This window comes from Bacillus rossius, chromosome 18, assembly GCF_032445375.1.
Source record: "Bacillus rossius redtenbacheri isolate Brsri chromosome 18, Brsri_v3, whole genome shotgun sequence".
Taxonomy (NCBI): Eukaryota; Metazoa; Arthropoda; class Insecta; order Phasmatodea; family Bacillidae; genus Bacillus; species Bacillus rossius.
Window position 1 is genome coordinate 1,216,173 of NC_086345.1, and position 20,675 is coordinate 1,236,847.

A 20,675-nucleotide genomic window follows, 5' to 3' on the forward strand; every position below is an offset into this window, starting at 1 on the left:
GATATTTACAGGCAATATGTTTACTATACGCGTATTTTGTACGTTCTTCCTGCATCATACACCTTTTGTTCAAATCCGAACATCGTACCTACGGTCCCAGGTTTCGTAAAGTCGACATTTTCACTGCATACCTATTAGAATGCTTTATTGAGGGTTCGGATTTCCACGCATTTGAAAGACTACATCCTGTAGTAACACTTCCCTAATGTAATTTGTAATTACGTCAATTTCGTAAGAGCGAAAAGGTAACTGTATTTCTTGAGTGGTCCCATCACTTTTCAGGAAGCAAATCTTGCAATTTTCTTCATCGATATTCGGTATCGCATTATACGTTTGAAAATCTACGAGTGTAATACGATATTCACTGTCTAAATCCAGGGGCGAGAAATGGACTGCCCGCAGCTCTGATGCATGACCTGTCAACATAAGTGTTATTGACAAGACTTATTTGTTTTTATATCTGTTCATTTATTTTATAAGGAAAAATTTGTCGCTAACTAAAAATTATATTTTTATTTAAAAAGCTAAGGCACAAGTGTCTGCAGTATTTTTGGTTAAGTGACTGTTCGGTTTCGTAATTGTAGAACAATGTAGTGGTCCGGCCCAGGTACCGTCTAACTTCTGGCGGAGGTCGTCAATTTCCAAAAATGTCGCCATTTTTCCAGACTTTATGTACAATACCCAGTGCGTGCCACAACCCTTAGAATAATATAAATTAATAATGACACACTCACGAGTCTTGGGCTTCCTTGGTAATGTGTCTCGCATAAACACGCCTCAGAAATAAAGTATTTTCAGTTTTCGAGCGTACTTAATTATATATACATTAAGACTTTTTTCACTCGCTTCTTTCTCATGCCTCGATCTCATTTGTGAGGTTGCAAGTACAGTCCCGCGCCGTTTGTTTTTACCCATGGCAATGGCTTCCATGCTGGTATTGTGTCGTTGTGCTTATTTTAACTGCTTGCGCTCATTTTTCGAAGTGTTGACTGCCAGCACTATACCGCTCGTTGCACCGATGAGGCCACCGAGAGCACCCAATGCAGGCAAAGCAAAGGAGGAAATCCTCAAATAATATTCGTGTCGAGAGTTTGTACTTTTGCTTGGCTTTTTGCATGCCTACACCAGTATTGCGCTTGGGTTTGCATGAATTAGTCTGACTTGTTGGAGCTGGCTCGACGAGTGTCCATTCCTAATTTAGTCTTGGCCATCATGATTTTGGATATGCCCCGCGCCTCGATTTTTTCTTCTAGTCTTGCATCCGACGATTTACATATATCTTCGGCTTCCTGTGCCAATATCACGTCAGCTCGGTTCCTGAATTCCAGATCCTTGCTGAGGGAATAGGAAATATAGTGCTGCTTGCACTTTTCATCAAGATAATTAATGCCCACGTCACCGCGATGTTTGGCTAGTTTCGTTCCTAGTACACAGAACATGTAGCCGAGAATGTGTATCTTGAAAGGCCGATGGTTTATCAGCGAGTTCACAAGTCCTGTACCGATGTGTTTTTGTTCTTAACTCTTCGTATCATTACACAGAATTGATCATAAAGTATAAATGTGTTTGATTGTATACAATTTCACCAGTACAATGAAAGTCGTCAAGCAAGAAGTGTTTGCCCGTGCGCATTATGCAAGACGGCGAAGCCAGTGCATGTGGATCGTAGTACGGCTCGTTATTGCCTTCTACCGTACGATGCATAATGGCGGGCCCGTCCAACTGTAGGAAAACGCGCTTTCTAACTTAGCATGTTTTCTGGAAGAACCAAATGGTCTTAGGTTCGAAAATGTGTACCTATTCCAAGTCTCTCCAACAGTCAAAGTACCAGCGTCTCGCTACGGTTCTACCATCGGTTGATGGCCTGGCGTATTTCTCATTTAATAATAATGCAGACGTGGCGCCTCGTAGCGAAGCGCAAGCCAATTCCGTGTTTGTTTTCGACGATGTCATGTGCGAGAAGCAAGGCATAATACAAGAGTACTTTTCCATGGGTAGACATGGCAACATAGATTATATTTACCTGTGTCAGACATCCAGTAGTATTACAAGACATGTCCTACGAGACCAAGCGAACATCAAAGTAATTTTTCTCATGGATGAACTTAATTTACGTCATGCTTATGACGATCACATGACTTTCCAGGAATTCAAAGACATGTACTCATTGTGTTGGGAAAACGAACATGGATTCCAAGTTATAGTTACGAACTGGCCTTTATATAAGGGCAGGTATAGACAAAGTTTCGATCAGTTTATCATCAGACATGATTATTTCACTACTGATTCAAAAAGTAGAAAGTGTGAAAAACGAATGTTTTACACGTTACTTATTGGAAGTCGTTATGTGTTGTGTTGAGGTAAAAATTATTTATTTATTTTATGTGGGATGCGGGGTGCTCACTAACGATCGCAAGAGAAGGAAGGCTTCGCTAAACACCAAGGAGAAGCAAGTTCGTCCTTCATGATAGTGCTTCTCAGCTGTCTAAAAGCATATGCTTTCACATGAGTAATGGATGTTTTATGTTTTGAATTCCATCTAATAAAAATATTTTAAGCAATAATTTGGTATAAGAAATTTGCCAATTAATGGATCTAAAAATAAAAATAAAAATACGTGACTCATTAAGTATAGAAATTTTTTCTAGCAAAGATCGATTTCTCAGAAATAACCAGAAGCTTTCACAGAATATCTGCTGAAGTTTCAACAGGAATAATGAACACGCGAAGAATACCGTCAAAATATTGGCCAAAAATAATATAAAAAAAAAGTTCATAAATTTTTTCATAAATTCTCGCTTGTACTAGAACTCTATCATTGCTTAACATGGAGAAGTTCACAAGCTGGCAGGAGCTGTTTTTGTAATTTTTTAAACAATTAAATTTTTATTATTTTTATTATTTTAATTTTTTTTTTATTATTATTTCATTATATGATACTCCGGCTTCACAAGTGAAGTCAGGCGCAGTAAACACATTTGTATACTACTTAAAAATGACGTTTTTATCGAATGAGGCAAAATTAGCAGAGATAAAAGAGATCGTGGGGTAAAACGAGTCCCCGAACGAGAAGCGAAATTTGCGCTTGTGCTAGCCTCAACTGTCTACCTCGCGTGAAGCGCGGGGGAAAGCAGAAAATTGTTTAGTAACACACATGGACATGCTCTCTGATGATTCTGATGTTGATATGGAGTCAGTTAAGCCAGTGGATGTAAACTATGAGTCATGATTGTCGCGGTTTGGGGTCGCACTTTTTCTAGCTTGGCACCCGACCGTCAAGTAAGACGTTCATCGAATCTACGTCAAAAAATCGAGCAAAATAAATTTTGTTAATCATATTATTTTTTTCATACACAACATTCCCGTTATTCACGATGGAATTCACGAAAAAAAAACCTTGGTGAATTTATTTTATCGTTCAAGTGAAGTTTTGAACCATCGTAGTTATTGAAAACCGATCACAATGAGGAAGGATAAATAAGTAATAAAAGTAGTGGTTATAATTTGATTAAAATGCAGAAACATTAAAATGAGCACTCAAGTGTGTCGTGAAAGGAAGTTGAATACAGAGAATCGACTACCTAAAATTAGGGCCCGACGTGTGACGTGTGACGTGTGACGTGTGACGTGTGACGTGTGACGTGTGACGTGTGACGTGTGACGTGTGACGTGTGAACGGAATTTAGAGATACTTGAGGTTGGGTTTCACACGCAATATTGAATTTTTTTAAGTTTCTAGTCATTGCTGTTTATCAAAGACAGTATCTGTAAATTTATCAGTAAACCTCTCTTGCATTTTATGTTGCGTCACAAATATCATCGACGGATTGTTTCTCAGTGTTACACACACGTTACAAAACATCGCACAAATGATAACCCTTGATTGACTTCTTACATCCATACAATACTTAGTAAATATCTGTTGAAAAAATATTTATGACAAAGCAACAAATGCAAGAGCAGTATAGTGTTAAATGAAAAGAAATAGCCCTCAACTTATAGTAATGACGAGTATATGAAGGAAAAAAACAATATTGTGGCATAGAAAAATACAGTTCCAAAAGAGTGCTGCCACTGGTTCCTAAAACACCAACCGTCTCTACACCGTAGTAAGTGCAAGACAGTGCCAGGCGTCTATTAATGCCAAGTTTTTGACTCGACAATCATCTATCTGCGAACATTATAAATATTTATAATATATGATAGATAGCAACCCGATGAGGGAAAGCAACACTACTAGCTGAGCAATGTGCTGTAGCCGTTACCGGGCTGCCGCCGTATCTCCAGTTGCAACTCGCTCTCCATGTCCGAGAGTGTGACGGCCGCCCCCACTCGCAGCCCAGACGACAGTCTCGCCACGCTCTGCAGCTCCGGGATCTTGTTGGGGTGGATTAGCACAGGGAAGTAGGTCTTCCTGTTCTTGGCCTCCACTCCTGCATGCACAGAACACTGTTTCATCACACGTCTAGCGCACTTCATCAGGTATCAGCAAAACATATTTTGCATTCTCAAATAATTAATTGAATTCAATAAACATTATACTTACAATATACTTTTTTTGGACATACATAGAATATTAATGAAAAAATTGTGACTACTGCACTCTGTATTATTTTAAAACTCCTTTGATTTTTTATTGTAAATGGTACCAATTTATATTTATAGTTTCGTAAGTATTTGTTAAATTTATGATTTGTACTTTGAGGCAGTAAAAGTTTCATTAATTTTTTTTTGTATATGTTGGCAACATTGCTAAGAGACTTTCTGCTATGATCTAGTAAGTTTTTTTTATGAAAGTATAGTGATTTACATCTTTGTATTTAAGAATTTTTAGACTGTGTAGTTATTTTCGTAAATAATTACTTATATGTTGGTGAGTTTATACATAAATGTTTGTCAGGTAATATGTTGAACTGGCATTTGAGTGGCGTTGCGCTTGGACGTGACTGTTGCTGAGTGTGTTCGCGAAATAAGTAATGCGTGCGACGAAAAAGATGTTTTCGCTCGCTGGGCATCGGGCGTGCATGTACTGTAGTAAGGTAACCTGCTACTTACGTGACGCCGTTTGGCGCAGCAAGGAATGGTGCTACCTCAACTGGCTGTGACAATGTTCAGGAGTGTTGATGGCGCGCAAGTTTGCGGTGAGAAACGGTGTTGTTGGGGCTTCGTTGCGAGTGTGTGTGATTGTTTGAAGTGGATGCCGCTACTTCCAGCTGGCGAGTGCTGGGGTCAGGGCCGTGGTTTCGGCCCGCCTTGTGCAGTGCCTGAGGTAACCACCGACCAGCGGATAGTTCAAGTTCAAGTTCAAGTTAGTGTCAGCGTTGCCCCCCACCCCCCAACCGTCTTTATTTTAAAAGAAGAAAAGGCAATATGATTCATACACGTGACGTCATATTTCAACCAGAGACGTTGGAGGAAAGATACGAGTGATTTTGTTCTATTAGAATTTACGACCTCAAGCTCGCACTGAATAGTCGGGTAAACATTTTTGTATTTTTTCCCGGCCTCTGTGAGAGATACATTTTTACAGGACTGTAAGACTTTTTTTTTAGTATCTATAAAATTATGCGTTTAAATAATCAGCATTCTGTAATTTTAAAAATAAATTGGTATAGTAATGAAGCCGTTTACAGTAGTTATTTCATGCGTGCGTAAGATTAATCGTGAGAAAAAAAATATTTTAATGATAAAAGTATAAATATAATATATAAGTAGAATGTATTTATATTGTACATTTATTGTATATTTATTGTATATATATACGTAGTATGTGTAATAGTAGTATATATTTATATATCGGCTTTTTGATTATATGTACGCAAAATCACACCAGCTCAGCCACTTTGTAAAAGAAGTTATAAAACTGTTAAAAGTTAAGACATTCATTAAAGCTTCAATTATAACAATTCAATTAATATTTTTTGGATGTCTGCAAATTTCCTTTGACGTTTCTTCCTTAAGTTTAGTTAAATACATTCTGTTTTTTGCTTGTACACAGAATGATAATGAAATAAAATTTGAATTTAAAAAAAAATATATTAAAAAAACTTTTATCGTTGAATTACCTAAAAATTTAAAAAAAAAATCATTTTTAATTAATTTTTTGCCCAACAGTCTAATAATGCATCACGATAATGTTTAACTAAAAACTTGCTATAATTTGTCTTAATTTTCAATCTCTAATTTTAGGAAACAATTGAGTTCTTCATAGAGAGTGCCTATTATAGGTGGCTGACGGCGTTTTAACATTCCTTCACGTATATACAGGTTTATTTAGTCACTAAAGGAACTCTTAACTAAACTAAATTATTAAAATGTGCATGTTACACTACACAAAAACAACTTCCACTGTTTATACTGTGACTTAAAAATACTCCGAAACGATTAACCACTACACAATTTGAATAGGGGCAAGTTCGAACATAATGTGATTAAAGTCAGTTGGAGCCAACCAAATGTACTTGTAGCACTTGGAGTCTTTGGAGCTATTGGTGCATTGGTTAACTTGAAGTAATTGGAGCCAATGAAGGATTGCAGCACTTGGAGCAGAAGGAGCTGTTGGAGCAGTTAGAGCACTTTGAGCACTTGGGGTAGTTAGAGGAATTCGAGAATTGGAGCACTTGGTGCATTTGGTGATTTGAAACAGTAGGATCCATGGAGCACTTGGCGCAATTAGAGTCTTAGAGCATTTGAGCTGTTGGAACAGTTGGAGCACTTGGAGCACTGGAGCACTTGGAGAATTGGAGTTTTAGAACATCTGGTGCTTTGGAGCTTTGGAGCCTTGGAGCACTTGGAGCATTTGGAGCTTTGTAGCAATTGGAACGATGAAGCATTAAGTGCTTTGGAGCAGTTGAAACTTTGGAGCTTTAGAGCATTGGAACTGTTGAAAGACAAAGTATTGGAGCATAAAAGCACTTGGAGAATTTGGAGCTTTGAATCACTTGGAGAAATAGAGCATTTGGATTTTCAGAGCACTACAAGCACTTGTAGCAGTTAAGAGTTTGGAGCATTTTGATTTGTTGTTGCACTTGAAGCTGCTAGAGAACTGGGAGCTGTTGGAGCACTTGAAGATTAGGAACTTTGGATAAAATGGAGCGATTGAAGCACGTTTATCATTCTCGCAGATTGTGCGTCGTCAAATCTGTATCAGGTCATTATTTGCCTCGTGGTTTGTTTATGCCTGGTCAATATGTTTGACATATTACACGACGTGTTTAAAATGTATGCTAAGTATCGAAAATAAGGCATCTTGGCTACTAAATATATTGTTACGATTTTAATAATAATAGTTGAGTGCGAAGAACTGGGTTTGTATAGGGATAGCTCAATTATTATTTTTTATTGCACGATTTTATTGACTCCTAATATTTAGAGAACTAATAAATAATCTTACATAATCACTTACTCGCACTCAGTATCTCAAGTCCTTACACACCGCACACCTCACGCAACTCTCGCCGCAGCACTCCTCGTGGTCCTCCGTCGCCGAACTCTCATCGCACTCCGTCGCCGCCGTCGCACTTCCCTTCACCGAGCCACTGTCGTGGAGGCCGGCGTCCAGGATTATATAGACCCCGGCGCCCTTCCAGAAGTGACGAGCATGGCTGGGGCCATTCGCTTCATCCTGTGCCGACCCGACGCCCGAAGCTTCGAGAAGGGCATCGGCGGCTTGCGCAAGGCAGGGCGCCGCGCGGGTATTGTTAATGAGGGGGGGGGGAGGGGTAGTGACGACCCTTGGGCAGGCACACGTGGCATGTCTTACGTCAATGGATGGCGCATGACGTCAGTGACTGTGCGAGGCCGCCAGCCAGCTCCGAACCTGGCATCGCGGTCTTGTCTCTCGTGTTCGTAACATTGCCGCATCCTTAAGCCTGTGTCTCGAATAGGTAACACTGTCTTGTTGTAGACCATGCTGCGAAGCAATCCTACGCATCCGGCAGGTGGACTGGATATGGCCCACTTCTTGGCAGATGTAACACCGCGGCCGTCCTCCGACTCTTCGGGACTATAGGTCAATTTCGCAATTACGATGGGTCTCGCTCTTCCGCACCTGCTGCTGTGGCACTTCCCTTTCCATCAGGCAACCATGCTGAACACGTTTCCTTTCCGGGCTTCTCCATTGAACATGCTGTCGTCGGTATGCAGAACACTGTAGGCGACTTTCTGCTCCTTTAACCAGCGAGTTGTCACCCTCTTTTATCCCTTCGTCGTTTTGATTTCCTTCCTCCTTTGGTTGTCTCACATATTCGGGAAGTCATTCTGGATAAGCCCTCTTTCTCGACAAGCGAAACTCTATGGGCGACCTCTTCTACGTCGGACCAGTTGATTCTTCTCTTGTACGATCGCTGCCTCATAGCATTGGCACAATTCGGACGCTCGCTTCAGATGTGTCCCAGTTCTTTGCAGACGAAGCACTGCTGTCGTCCCCTTGTTCTCCAAAACTGAGATCCATTCAATAGTTTCGTTAGTGTGCCAAGTATAATCCCTTCGTTAGTATCCGAGAGGCCATTCGCTTGGTGGTAAGGATCTATCACAGCCTGTCTCGCTCTGACTCGCATGTTTCTTGAGGCCATGCCGGCACCTTCAATTTCCAGGGCGTGAACAAAAGCATCACGGATATATTTGTGGCGGGCCAGACGAAGTGTTTGTTGAACCTCCGCATCGCTGAGCCCGTTTATAAAAGCACTAGCGGCTAGCAGCTGACGGAACTCTGTTGGTGCTTCTGGGTAGGCGAGGTGCACGAGCCGCTCGATGTCGACTTCGAATTATTGGAGTGTTTCTGAAGAATGCTGTTGGCGTGTCTTCAGGGCTGTTCTGTACACCTCGCCCATGTGTCGGTCACCATACCTCAACTCAAGGTCCTCTAGTAATACCCCATATTCTTTCTGGTCTGTAACTGGAATGGTCTGCAGTAGCTCTAGTGGAGATCCTCGCCGGGCCAAGACGAGTGCCGTAGCCTTTTCTTCATTGTCCCAGCCATTCACTTCAGCAGCGACCTCGAACTGTCGCCTGTAGACAGCCCATAAAGACTGGCCATCAAAGGTGTGTGGATTTAATTTTGAGTGGCCAATTGCACCTTCCACCTTCAGGTCTCCAGAATAACTGCTCCTTTTTGTAGCCGAAGTAGCTTCCTTGATCATCCGACGGCACTCTTCAGTTACAGCTGCTACTCGCTGTTCGGTGGTCTGCTTGAGGTGAGCTAGCTGTTGCTATTATTCTGCAAGATGCTGCTCCAAACACTGCACTTTCCCTTCGAACTGAATACTGGTTTCATCCATCTTCTTCTTTAATCATTCTTGGGCAGCCATGAATTCATTATGCGTATCTTCCTGACACCTCTTCATCACCTCTTGGTTCTTCTTCATGTATTCGATCTCGGTCTTCATGCAATTCTTAATCTCCTCTTGGCAGTTCTTCATTTCACTTTTCATTTATTTTTGGCCCTTCTTCATTTCATTATTCATTTCGGCCAAGATAAAATTTGCGTTTTTTAAGTTCTTCGGCGGCCATCTTCCTGTTAAACATACACTAAAAACCTAACACTGCTGTCTTATGACTACACTGTAATTTCCCCTACGGGATAACCTAACCCAATACTAAACACTGACACTATTTTAAAAACTACAACACTCGAAACTAACTGCAGTTCCTAATACTAATTTTAATACCAAAAATCTAAATTCTATTTTTTTCAAATCACTATTAATAATTTTTTATTATTTCATTAGGGCTATCCCACTTCTAACACCAAAATATTACGATTTTAAAAATAATCGTTGATTGCGAAGAAATGGGTTCGTATAGGGATGGCCTAATTTTTTTTGCACAGTTTTAATGACTGCTATTATTTACAACACTAATACATAGTATGACTTAAAATGCCTACTTATCAATTACTCTCACTCAGTCTCTCAAGTCCTTACACACCGCACACCTCGCTGGGCCGCACCTCTGGCGCAACTCTCGCAGCAGAACCCCTCGTGGACCTCCGTTGCCGAACTCCGTCGCCGCCGTCGCACTTCCCTTCGCTGAGCCACTGTCGTGGAGGCCGGCGTCCAGGCTTATATAGACCCCGGCGCCTTTCTAGAAGTGACTAGCGTGGCTGGGGCTAGACGCGTCATTCCGTGCCGACCCGACGCCCGAAGCGTCGAGAAGAGCATCGACAGCTCACGCGATGGCCCGCGGGATTCCCACAGGCTGTCAGGTGCCGAGGCAGGGCACCACGTGGTGAGCGTTGACGAGGGGGGGGGGGGGTTAGCGTCGACCCTTGTAATCCGGGAAGCACGCGTGGCATGTCTTACGTCAATGGATGGCGCATGAAGTCAGTGACCGTGAGGGGCCGCCAGCCAGCTCCGAGCCTGGCATCGCGGTCCGGTCTCTCGCGTTCGTAACAATATGAACTTTATCACCAACTGAATACGGCTGGCCACCAACTGGTCTTGTTAGCCTCACCAAGCGGCTGGTCAGGTCTGTTCTTCTATGTTGAGGTGCATAGTTTCTAACTGGACTCGCCCAGTAATAGAGTATGATGTAGTACTGCAAGTAATGCTTTGTCTTCTAAAAATACTAAAGAAATCGAGAAACACTAGTAACTTGTTTGTACTTGTTTAATTTACATGATAAATATTTATTCGTAAAAAAACTTATGGACATTTAATTTTTGGAAACTCGCTTTTTATATTATATTGATGTGATATCTAATTAATTAGCTTTTTTAAATCAGTCAAGGATTGTACCATGGACGAAAACCTATAAATCCAATGAATATTTTAGTCAGTAATTTTGTTTTAATGATTTTTCGAAATTTTTCGAATTTATAGCTTAGTAATTACGAATCCCAAAATGGTGGCCAATGCCCTCATTGGCTTACTGGAGGCTGGTACATAAAGAATTTAACCAAATATAATGATTCTTCACCATATTATATTGACTACATATTTTCTTTACATAACATTATTTTTTTTTGCTTCGAGCAAGAATCGAACCTACCATTGTATTTGATCGAGTAAAAAATTATTTTAAGAAGTGATTTTTTTAATGTTTTTTGGATTTTTTTCTGATATTTTAATACTTAAAGAATTTTTAGATGGCGGCTTAGACGCCCGACCAAATGGCATTTGTAGGTTTGATAATTAATTAGTGGACTATAGCGGGCAAAAATTAAATTTATATGGCGACTGCATCTTCTAGCAGGCGAAACCCATATGTCGGAACACAGGTGATGGCCTTCAGCAGACGAAACGATTCCCGCCATGACGTCATACTGGCTGACGTAATATTTTCCTTGGCAGTAGTGGTGGGAGATCAGTCTGCCGGTGGCTTCTGGGTCGTTACCACAACGCCAAAATACCATAACGCCGAATGTCAAAATTTATCACAACGCCGACAGCTAGAAAACTGCTGTGTACCCCAACGCCGAAATAACTCAACGAATTTTTGTGTGTTTCTTAAATGTACCTTAACGCCGAAATACCACAATCAAACCTAACTTTACCTAACCTAACCTAACCTAGCGTAATATAACCTAACCTAACCTAGCATAATATAACCTAACCTAACTTAACCTAACCTAGCCTAACCTAGCCCAACCTAACCTAGTCCAAACTAACCTAGTCCAACCTAACCTAACATAACCTAACCTAACATAACCTAGTATAACCTAACCTATTCTAACCTAGTATAACCTAACCTAGTCCAACCTAACCTAGTCCAACCTAACCTAGTCCAACCTAACCTAGTCCAACCTAACCTAGTCCAACCTAACCTAGTCCAACCTAACCTAGTCCAACCTAACCTAGTACAACCTAACCTAGTCCAACCTAACCTAGTCCAACCTAACCTAGTCCAACCTAACCTAGTCCAACCTAACCTAGTCCAACCTAACCTAGTCCAACCTAACCTAGTCCAACCTAACCTTGTCCAACCTAACCTTGTCCAACCTAACCTAGTCTAACCTAACCTAGTCTAACCTAGTCTAGTCTAACCTAGTCTAGTCTAACCTAGTCTAGTCTAACCTAGTCTAGTCTAACCTAGTCTAGTCTAACCTAGTGACATAATAAACCTTATCTTCAGAAACTAAGGCTTTATTAAGCACAAAACATGACTTAGATTGTTACATGAATTAATACATAGATTTGAATAAGAGGTAATATTGAAGGTTAAACAATGTTCATGCAAAGAGGTTGCTAAGAGGTTGCTAAGAGGTTAAAACCAATATCACCACATTCGCCCCCTCTTCATTTAAGGACATAGTCCTTGAGATATTCAGAAGGTCTAGTGGTGCGTGAAGATCTCCGGAGTGGAGGTTGAGGTCTGGGAGGAGATCTGGGTGGAGTCCGAATTGGGTTCACTTGAGGTAGGTCTTGATCATTCATGTTCTTCGCAGGTGAATCTTCTGGAGTGAGTTCAGCTGGGTGTCTTCAGATGCTTCAGTGTGTTGATTAGGATCATCAGCGAGGTTTGGAAAATTCACGTCTTCTAAGTTAGATTCATTGTTGACAATATCCCCTGCAGGAGCGAGATGCCTGAGGTTGACTGTTGTCTCCTTACCATCTGGAAGTTGAACCAGAGCATAGTCAGGGTTCGCCTCAAGCAGAGTTACTTCTTGCACCAGGGGGTCATATTTACTCTGACGGACGTGATTCTTCATTAGAATTTTCCCTGGTGTAGTAAGCCACGAAGGAAGAGTAACTCCAGAACTGGCCCTTCTCTTATGGTAGAACATACGTTCGTGGGGTGTAGCGTTAGTAGCAGTACAGAGCAGTGTGCGGATGGAGTGCAACGCTTCAGGTAACACCTTCTCCCACTGCGTTATCACGAGTCCCTTCGTTTTCAGCGCCAGCGATACAGTTCTCCATATTATCCCATTGTAACGTTCTACTTGGCAATTTCCACACGGATTGTATGGTGTAGTACGACTAGTAGCAACTCCATTGGAATGTAAGAATGATTGAAGTTCTCTGGATATAAAGGATGTGCCTCTGTCTGTGTGAATGTATGAAGGATATCCGAAGAGTGTAAAGATCTGATTTAGTGCTTGAATGACGGTTGTGGAGGATAGGTCGTTGCAAGGGATGGCAAAAGGGAACCTGGAGTACTCGTCGACTACCGTTAACAGATATTTCCGAGGAGTGTTGGATGGTAATGGTCCCTTAAAATCAACGCTGAGCCGTTCGAAGGGTGCGGTGGCCTTGATGAGGGTGCTCCGCTTGTTGTGAAAGCGAGGTTTGATTTCGGAGCATGTTCTGCAGGAAGACGTGACTCAGCGTATCTCGTCGATGGAGTAGGGAAGGTTCTGATTCTTCACCCAGTGAGCCATCCGGGTGATCCCTGGGTGACACAAAGCCTTGTGATAGTGGACAAGTCTGTCGAAGGTATGGAGCCAGCCGCAAGTCCTAGAGAGAGCGTCAGCCGCCACGTTCTCCTTCCCCGGTCTGTAGATGATGTCATAGTTGTAAGGAGCAAGTTCTAACCGCCATCTTGTAAAGTTTTCGTTCTTGATTTTACCAGGATGCCGAATGTTAAACATGTAAGAAATAGACTTCTGGTCGGTTATAAGTTGAAACTTTCTTCATATCAAGTAATGCCTCCACTTCCGAAGGGCTTCAATGATCGCATAAGCTTCCTTCTCGACAGCTGAATGGTGTTGTTCGCTCTTAGTGAGGGTTCTCGAGAAGAAGGCTACTGGTCTCTTGTTTTGAGTCAGAGTGGCGGCGATGGCGACGTCAGAGGCATCTGTTTCGACGCAGAATGGGATGTCTTCCTCTACGTCAACAACGAAGGATTTAACTATGCAGTTCCGTAAATTGTTGAAGTCTTGGATTAGTTCAGGGGCCATAGGAAATACTTTACAGTTCACTAATCTACGTATTTTATCTGAAAATTTTGGAATCCATTTAGAATAATAAGCGAACATCCCTAGTGCTCGTTGCAAGGATGCTTTGTTTCTAGGGATAGGGAAATCAATCAGTGGCTTAAGTCTGTCGGGATCTGGTTTGAGTATATTGTTTTCGATGAGATAACCGAGGAGCTTAAGAGACTTCAAATTGAAATGGGATTTTTCTTGATTAATGGTTAAATTATATTTCTTGCAGACGTCTAAAAATTTTCGTAAATTTGAGTCGTGTTCAGATTGGTCTTTTCCGCTCACCATCACATCGTCCAAGTAGATGTCAACTCCTTGTGGTCTTTCTTTGGTCTTGATCTCGTCCATCTTCCTCTGGAACGCAGACACTCCATTGGTGACGCCCATTGGTATACGTTTGAATTGCCAGAGTTTTCCTGCTGCCTCGAAGGCGGTGTACGGCCTGTCTTCAACCCTTATTGGTATTTGATAATATGCGCTCTTGAGATCTATTGTGCTGTGGATATTATATTTAGCTACATCGGAAACTATTTTCTCTATGGAAGGGATTGGGTAAGCGTCTAACATCGTGTGTCGGTTTATAGTCTGAGAATAGTCGACGACCATACGTTTTCGATGTGTTCCACTCACGACTAGTACCTGCGCCCTCCAGGGTGAGTTGCTTTCTTCAATGACACCGTCAGAGAGAAGTTTTTCTAAGTGGGATTGAATGTATTTTTCGTCTTCGTTTGAGTGTCGTCTGGACTTGATCGCGATAGGTCTACAATTTGGTGTTAAGTGTTCGAAGAGGGTGGCCGGACCGACTTTGGCACATGCTAAGCTACTGATTTGCAGTTCAGGTTTATTACCACCAAAAACTATCGACAGAGTGGAATGCTGCTTAAAGATATCATGCCCTAATATAACATCTGCGCAACAGTTGTTTAGAACGTTAAGCTTTGTTTTTCTGTATATATTGTCCGAGATTTGTAAATCTATGGAACAATAAGCTTTTATAGGCATGGCCAAAGAGGACGATGCCATAGCTACTTCAGATGATGTAGGATATTGTTTTAATTTATGTTTGGAGACAAAACCATCATTTATGTAACTCTCCGAACTCCCCGTGTCTATTAGCCCTTCAGCTGGAAAACCATTTACTTTCAGTTTGACAATGGTTTTGGAAAGGCTAGTTGGAGAAGCAGCTGATGTTTTGGAAGATGTTGGTTTGGTCTTACGATTACGATTAGATTGGTTAGTAGGGAAAACCAGAGACTTAGCAGGAAGGCAAGCAACAGTTGAGAAGTCATCTGTGTCTTGAGGAGAGTCAGGTAAGGCGGCAGTACGATCTTTGGGCTTAATTGACCTACAGACTTTTGCATAATGGCCTTTCTTACCACAGAGTTTGCACGTAGCTTCTCGCGCTGGACAGGAAGAACGAGGATGACGAGGGAACCCACAGAAGAAACATTTCTGACTACTGCTGGCTGCGGTTACAGGAGAATTTGGTTGCTGAACCGGCTCAGTTGAGGCTAAAGGTGTCTGGCTAGGAATATAGGATTCAGAAATTATATGAGCTGATTCTAATGATCGTGCTTTTGCAAATGATTCATCCAGGCTGAGTTGCGTTTTCTAACAAACGTTGTCGGATACTGTTCGATGAGAGACCTTTTATAAATGCATCTCTAATGTATTCATCCCTATAAGCTGCTGCTTTAACATCTTTGAACTCGCAGTCAGAGCTAAGGAGACGCAAAGATTGTAAGAATTGATTTACACTTTCATCAGGTTGCTGGTGTCGGCTCATTAGTTTATGCCTTGAAAATATTTCATTCTTAGGTTTAATAAAGAGTGAATCTAGCTTTTCGATTGCAGATGCATAAGAAGTACATTCGCTAATAAGTTCGTATATACTGTGACTCACGTGATTGTAGAGTAGTAACAGCTTATCAGCTTCAGAAGCCTTGATTGAAGCTGTGAAGACTTCGAATGTTTTCTTCCAGTGATTCCATTGTGAGGAGCTTTTCCCAGTTGTGTGATCTGCTTCAAATCTCTCGGGCTTGAAATACTTGTCCATTGTTTGTATTAAATGTTTCTTGATAGAATGTGCTTAATAAATTGACATAATAAACCTTATCTTCAGAAACTAAGGCTTTATTAAGCACAAAACATGACTTAGATTGTTACATGAATTAATACATAGATTTGAATAAGAGGTAATATTGAAGGTTAAACAATGTTCATGCAAAGAGGTTGCTAAGAGGTTGCTAAAAGGTTAAAACCAATATCACCACACCTAGTCTAGTCTAACCTAGTCTAGTCTAACCTAGTCTAGTCTAACCTAACCTAGTCTAGTCTAACCTAACCTAACCTAACCTTTGTGGCAGTCCTGCAATGACATTTTTCGGCGTTAGTGTATTTCGGCGTTTTGGTACACAACAGTTTTCTAGCTGTCGGCGTTGTGGTATTTCGGCGTTGTGGTGCGTCCCCGTGGCTTCTATGGTGCAAAGAGCCATAACCATTTTTAATCAAATGACTTCGCCGGGTTTGAACCGAGGACTCCATAAATTAAGTGTATTTTTAAATCAAAAGTGTATTAACATAATTTTTATTAATTGTTTTAAATCATTCCCGATTTTCTAGCATAATAATTCTGAATTTAAAGATGGTGGATAAAACAATAATTTAAATGGTTACATCATAATTTAAAAATACCTGAATCTAAGATCTAGGAATGAATTTATTAAAATGCAATTAATTATTTTTTCTTAATTAAAAAAATTTTCTCCAATTTATAAAATGCAAAATATGGATTTTCAAAATTGTTGCCATATATTAAAGTGCGACGTTACAGAATCCATGATTGAGGAACATATTTATATTAAAATTTTACTAGCAAAATTTTTATATATTAAAAAATATTTTCCAATTTTTTAAGGAAAAAGATAATATTTTAAATTGTCGGCCTGAACGAAATATGCAACGTTTGTGGAGTGTGTATTTTTCATCCCAAGAGAAAAAAATGGCGGAAAACAGAAGGGCAGAAATTTCTAGAATCCAAAATGGTGAAATCTAAGATGGAGGATCCAATATGACCCCGGAATCAAGATCAAGGTCAGGGTCAATGTAATTCAAGATGTCCACCGTGATTTCACAATCCAAAATGGTGGACGTGACGTCATAGGTCGGTAGGAATTGACCCCACCTCACGCATCACTCAGACTCCATGTCCCAGTAAACGCATTTATATACTACTTACATCAAATTAATGAACTACAGAATTGTAGGTCTTAAAAATTCTAACCATAAAGTCCGTGATAGCATATGTTTATCTTTGAAAGATGAATTACAGTAACCATTTTTTTTAATTGTATGTGAACTAATGATTTATTTGCGGAGCTATCCTCGCCTACATAGTATTAATCACTATTCAATTAAATATTTTAGTTATCTAAGCCATTAAATTTTTTATCAAATAATACCATATCATAGGCGATCAACCAAACCGTGTTTTTAGCAAGATATTACTTATTAGGTGCCTAATTATTTATGTATATTCATCTGTTAACCCTTATTAATTTATTATTAAAATCAGGTAGAAAGATACAATTTAGGCGAGTTCAGCTCACCCAACATGCTTTTTAACACTATTTTACTAGCTTCACTTATTACTATGAAATAAAATCTTGTAAGTATATTTAAACCTACTCCTAACTGTCGTATCGATTTGAAACTTTGCAAGTATATTTAATCTCGATGACAATACAATAATTTCATGAGTATTACCCGAACAGAGAAGGGGCAAAAAAACACTAGTACTTTCATGCCATGGGCAATACCCATGCTCTTTGTATATAAAATAGTCCAGGGAATGGTGAGAAATCTTCCCGAAGCCGACTACCCGCACTCCAAAAGGGGGAAAGGGGTCAAAATCACAAAATTTCGGAAATTTAAAAAATCTGTTATTTTTCTATTTTAGGGTGTTACCGAGCCATTCGGGGTCCTCAAACTACCCACCCCCCTCAAGGCAGAGGTGTTTTGCCGCAGATTTTTTTTAAGTTGGTACAAATAAAGTACGTTAATATTGACGTGCTTCCGGGGCCCTTGGGCACCGTAATAACTCCTTGGTAGGGGGGGGGGGGGAGGGAGAGGTCAATTGCCCCAGAAATTTTCGGGACTTGAAAATTGATAAAAGTTAGAAATTTATTATATTTATAAAAAATCTAAAATAGCACGTTTTAATTGTTCTATAAACGAAAAAGTAAAAAAAAAAAATATTTTCATTTAAGTACTTTGTTCAAAAGTAATAAACAAAACAATTTTAATGGAAAAAAGCATGGAGTGCTTGAGATCAGTTGTCTTAAATTTTCTTACTTTTATGTATATTCTTAAGACAGGGTCATCATGAAAATGAAAGAACAGAGCACCCCAAGCTTTTTGTAATACAATTAGTTTTTTTTTGTTTATTACTTGAGTCTTATTTTAAGCTTACTAACAATTTCGTTGTATACAATTGAAGTTAATTCTGTCGCTGTTGAACAAATTACTGAAATGTAATGATAATTTTTTACTTTTTAGTTTATAAAACAATCAAAGCATGTTTTTTTAATTATTTAAAATATGATTTTATTATTTATCTGTAAATTAAATCAGGAGGTTAAATTAAGTTTTGTGCTTTAAAAATCCTTCAGATTTTTAATTTCCTTAATATTTTATTGTACTTTTTTATTGTAAGGTTATTTTACAAGTAAAATTGTGTGGAAAATTGTGTGGGTATGTAAATAAACTTTTAAATCATAGGACACTAACGAGCACTTGATACTTAAGAATAACTTACTTAAACTAAATGAAGTCACATTAAGTGATCACATCCGTACGAACAAAAAGCAGATCATTAGTTTTACAATATAAGATGCGGTGAATATTCGTATTTATTGTGAAATCTGTATCAATGTTTTGTGAGTACAATATCAGCATTTGAAATAATACGAAATCCATTGGTGCATATCGGGGAGGGGGATTAGAGTTTCCCGCCTGAAACTAAGAAGCCCCACACTGAGCAGGCCCGCTTGGGCTTTCAAAATCTTTACTGTGAAACGGAGTTGATAAACATTAACGTAACAACTATGTTTAATGGAAAACTTGTGTACATTTCAAAGTTTTCTGCTTATTGAATGCACATATGCCCCAAAATGTGGCAGTGTACAACCTAAAAGAACCCTGTACAGAGATGATTTGTGTCGGTTAAAACATATGCGCAACTCCCCCCTAGCCAATAATCAAGAAATTCAATGGATTTGCACCACTGCGGAAAAGTAAATATCTAAACCACCAAAATTGAAAAATAAAATTGGTAAATAACTGACCTACTTCCGTATTGCCCACAACAATACGTGACTTGACATCCGGGTACGCAGCTTTCAGAGCCAACAACTCCTTGAGACTGGTCGGGCGGTACCACGTGACTCGCTTGCCCTTCAGGACCAGGCTGCGACTGTACACTTCCGGCGACGTCTGGGAACACAAGCACCGTGGCGCAAGAACCAGGTGGTAGGAGGGCTACGTGTTATTCCAGACAGGTGCATTACAGCACAGTCATACATTTGTAGACAGTCCTGGCAACGTAGGTACACACACTACGATATTTATAAGAATTTACTTGTATTGTACATTTGGTTTGACAAAATTAGGGTTAACCATTTTTGTTAAAAAAAACACCAATTTTTCAAAATTACAACTGACAGGTATAACAATGTTTTCCTTGCAGGCCTACATATGTAAACATATTTTTTAATCCAATGTGTATCTGGCTGCCAAACATCAACATAATAAGTTAAATCTAGGTAATAGGTACAAAAATATTCAAACGATAGTATGGAGTATATGGGTTCTAAATATTCATTAGATCTCAACTATTGTAGAGCGCACTTATTATTTTTAAAGTAAATATCTGTGATTGTCTATAGCTGTAAATGTTTAGAATACGCACTGATATTAAATTTCTTTATGTGACAGTGCTTGATTTAATAAACCAAGAATTTTAACTCTCCCAGTTTTGCTGCAGTTTGAATATTTTTTTTCGTGTTTATGATTTTAAGAGTATTATCTTTTATTGTTTTATGACGATTATTTCATTACTGGGAGGTTGTAAGGGGCGTAAGGCGTCCATTGAATAATGATAAACATAACTTTAATTTAATTTAATATAAATAATTGTTATTAAAAAATCGATTTTTTTTTTAATATTGTGCAAATGAACATTATTTCATATATATTAGTCTGTGTATAATATATGAAATGATAGAATTATTACTGACAAAAATTATGTTAAAATAAAGTGCATCTGTGCTATTTACCCATAATTTTAGCAGCAATAAATTAAGTGACCACAAAGGAAGAATATAAAATAATAATTCAAAAGGGCGTAACTACAAAAAAAAAAGACTGCAAAAAACATTAGGTCATACAATCATACAAGAGGGTTATCTGAAAAGTTTCCGACCTCACATAAAGACGGCAGCACAACTGCGAGCGTGCGATGGTCTCTCCCAGAAGTGTAAGCAGTGTCGCGAGTCAGCCGATGTAGCTTCACCTTATTGTTTCTTGCGGTCCGCCTTCGCGGAATTAAGGGAGTGCGTCGCTGTTTAGAGGGGCTTATTTGTTTAAGCGAGACGGGATGAGCAGTTCCGGTCGTTACCACAACGCCGAAATACCACAACGCCGAACGTACAATAACGCCGAATACCATAACGTCGAATGCCAAATTGACCGCAACGCCGACAGCTATAAAACTGCTATGTACCACAACGCCGAAATACAGTAACACCGAAAA

General features: G+C 39.7%; 1 protein-coding gene across 2 annotated transcripts in view; it reads right to left on the reverse strand.

The window, feature by feature from the left end:
- LOC134541170 (xanthine dehydrogenase) overlaps positions 1 to 20,675 on the reverse strand; it is a 228,666-nt gene that overhangs the window by 160,733 nt on the left and 47,258 nt on the right. For both annotated transcript variants that reach the window (XM_063384399.1, XM_063384400.1), the window contains exons 6-7: positions 19,210 to 19,357; positions 4,266 to 4,433 (exon numbers count right to left, since the gene is read on the reverse strand). In XM_063384399.1, coding sequence (XP_063240469.1) covers positions 4,266 to 4,433; positions 19,210 to 19,357 — 316 coding nt within the window. The remainder of the gene's footprint in view (positions 1 to 4,265; positions 4,434 to 19,209; positions 19,358 to 20,675) is intronic.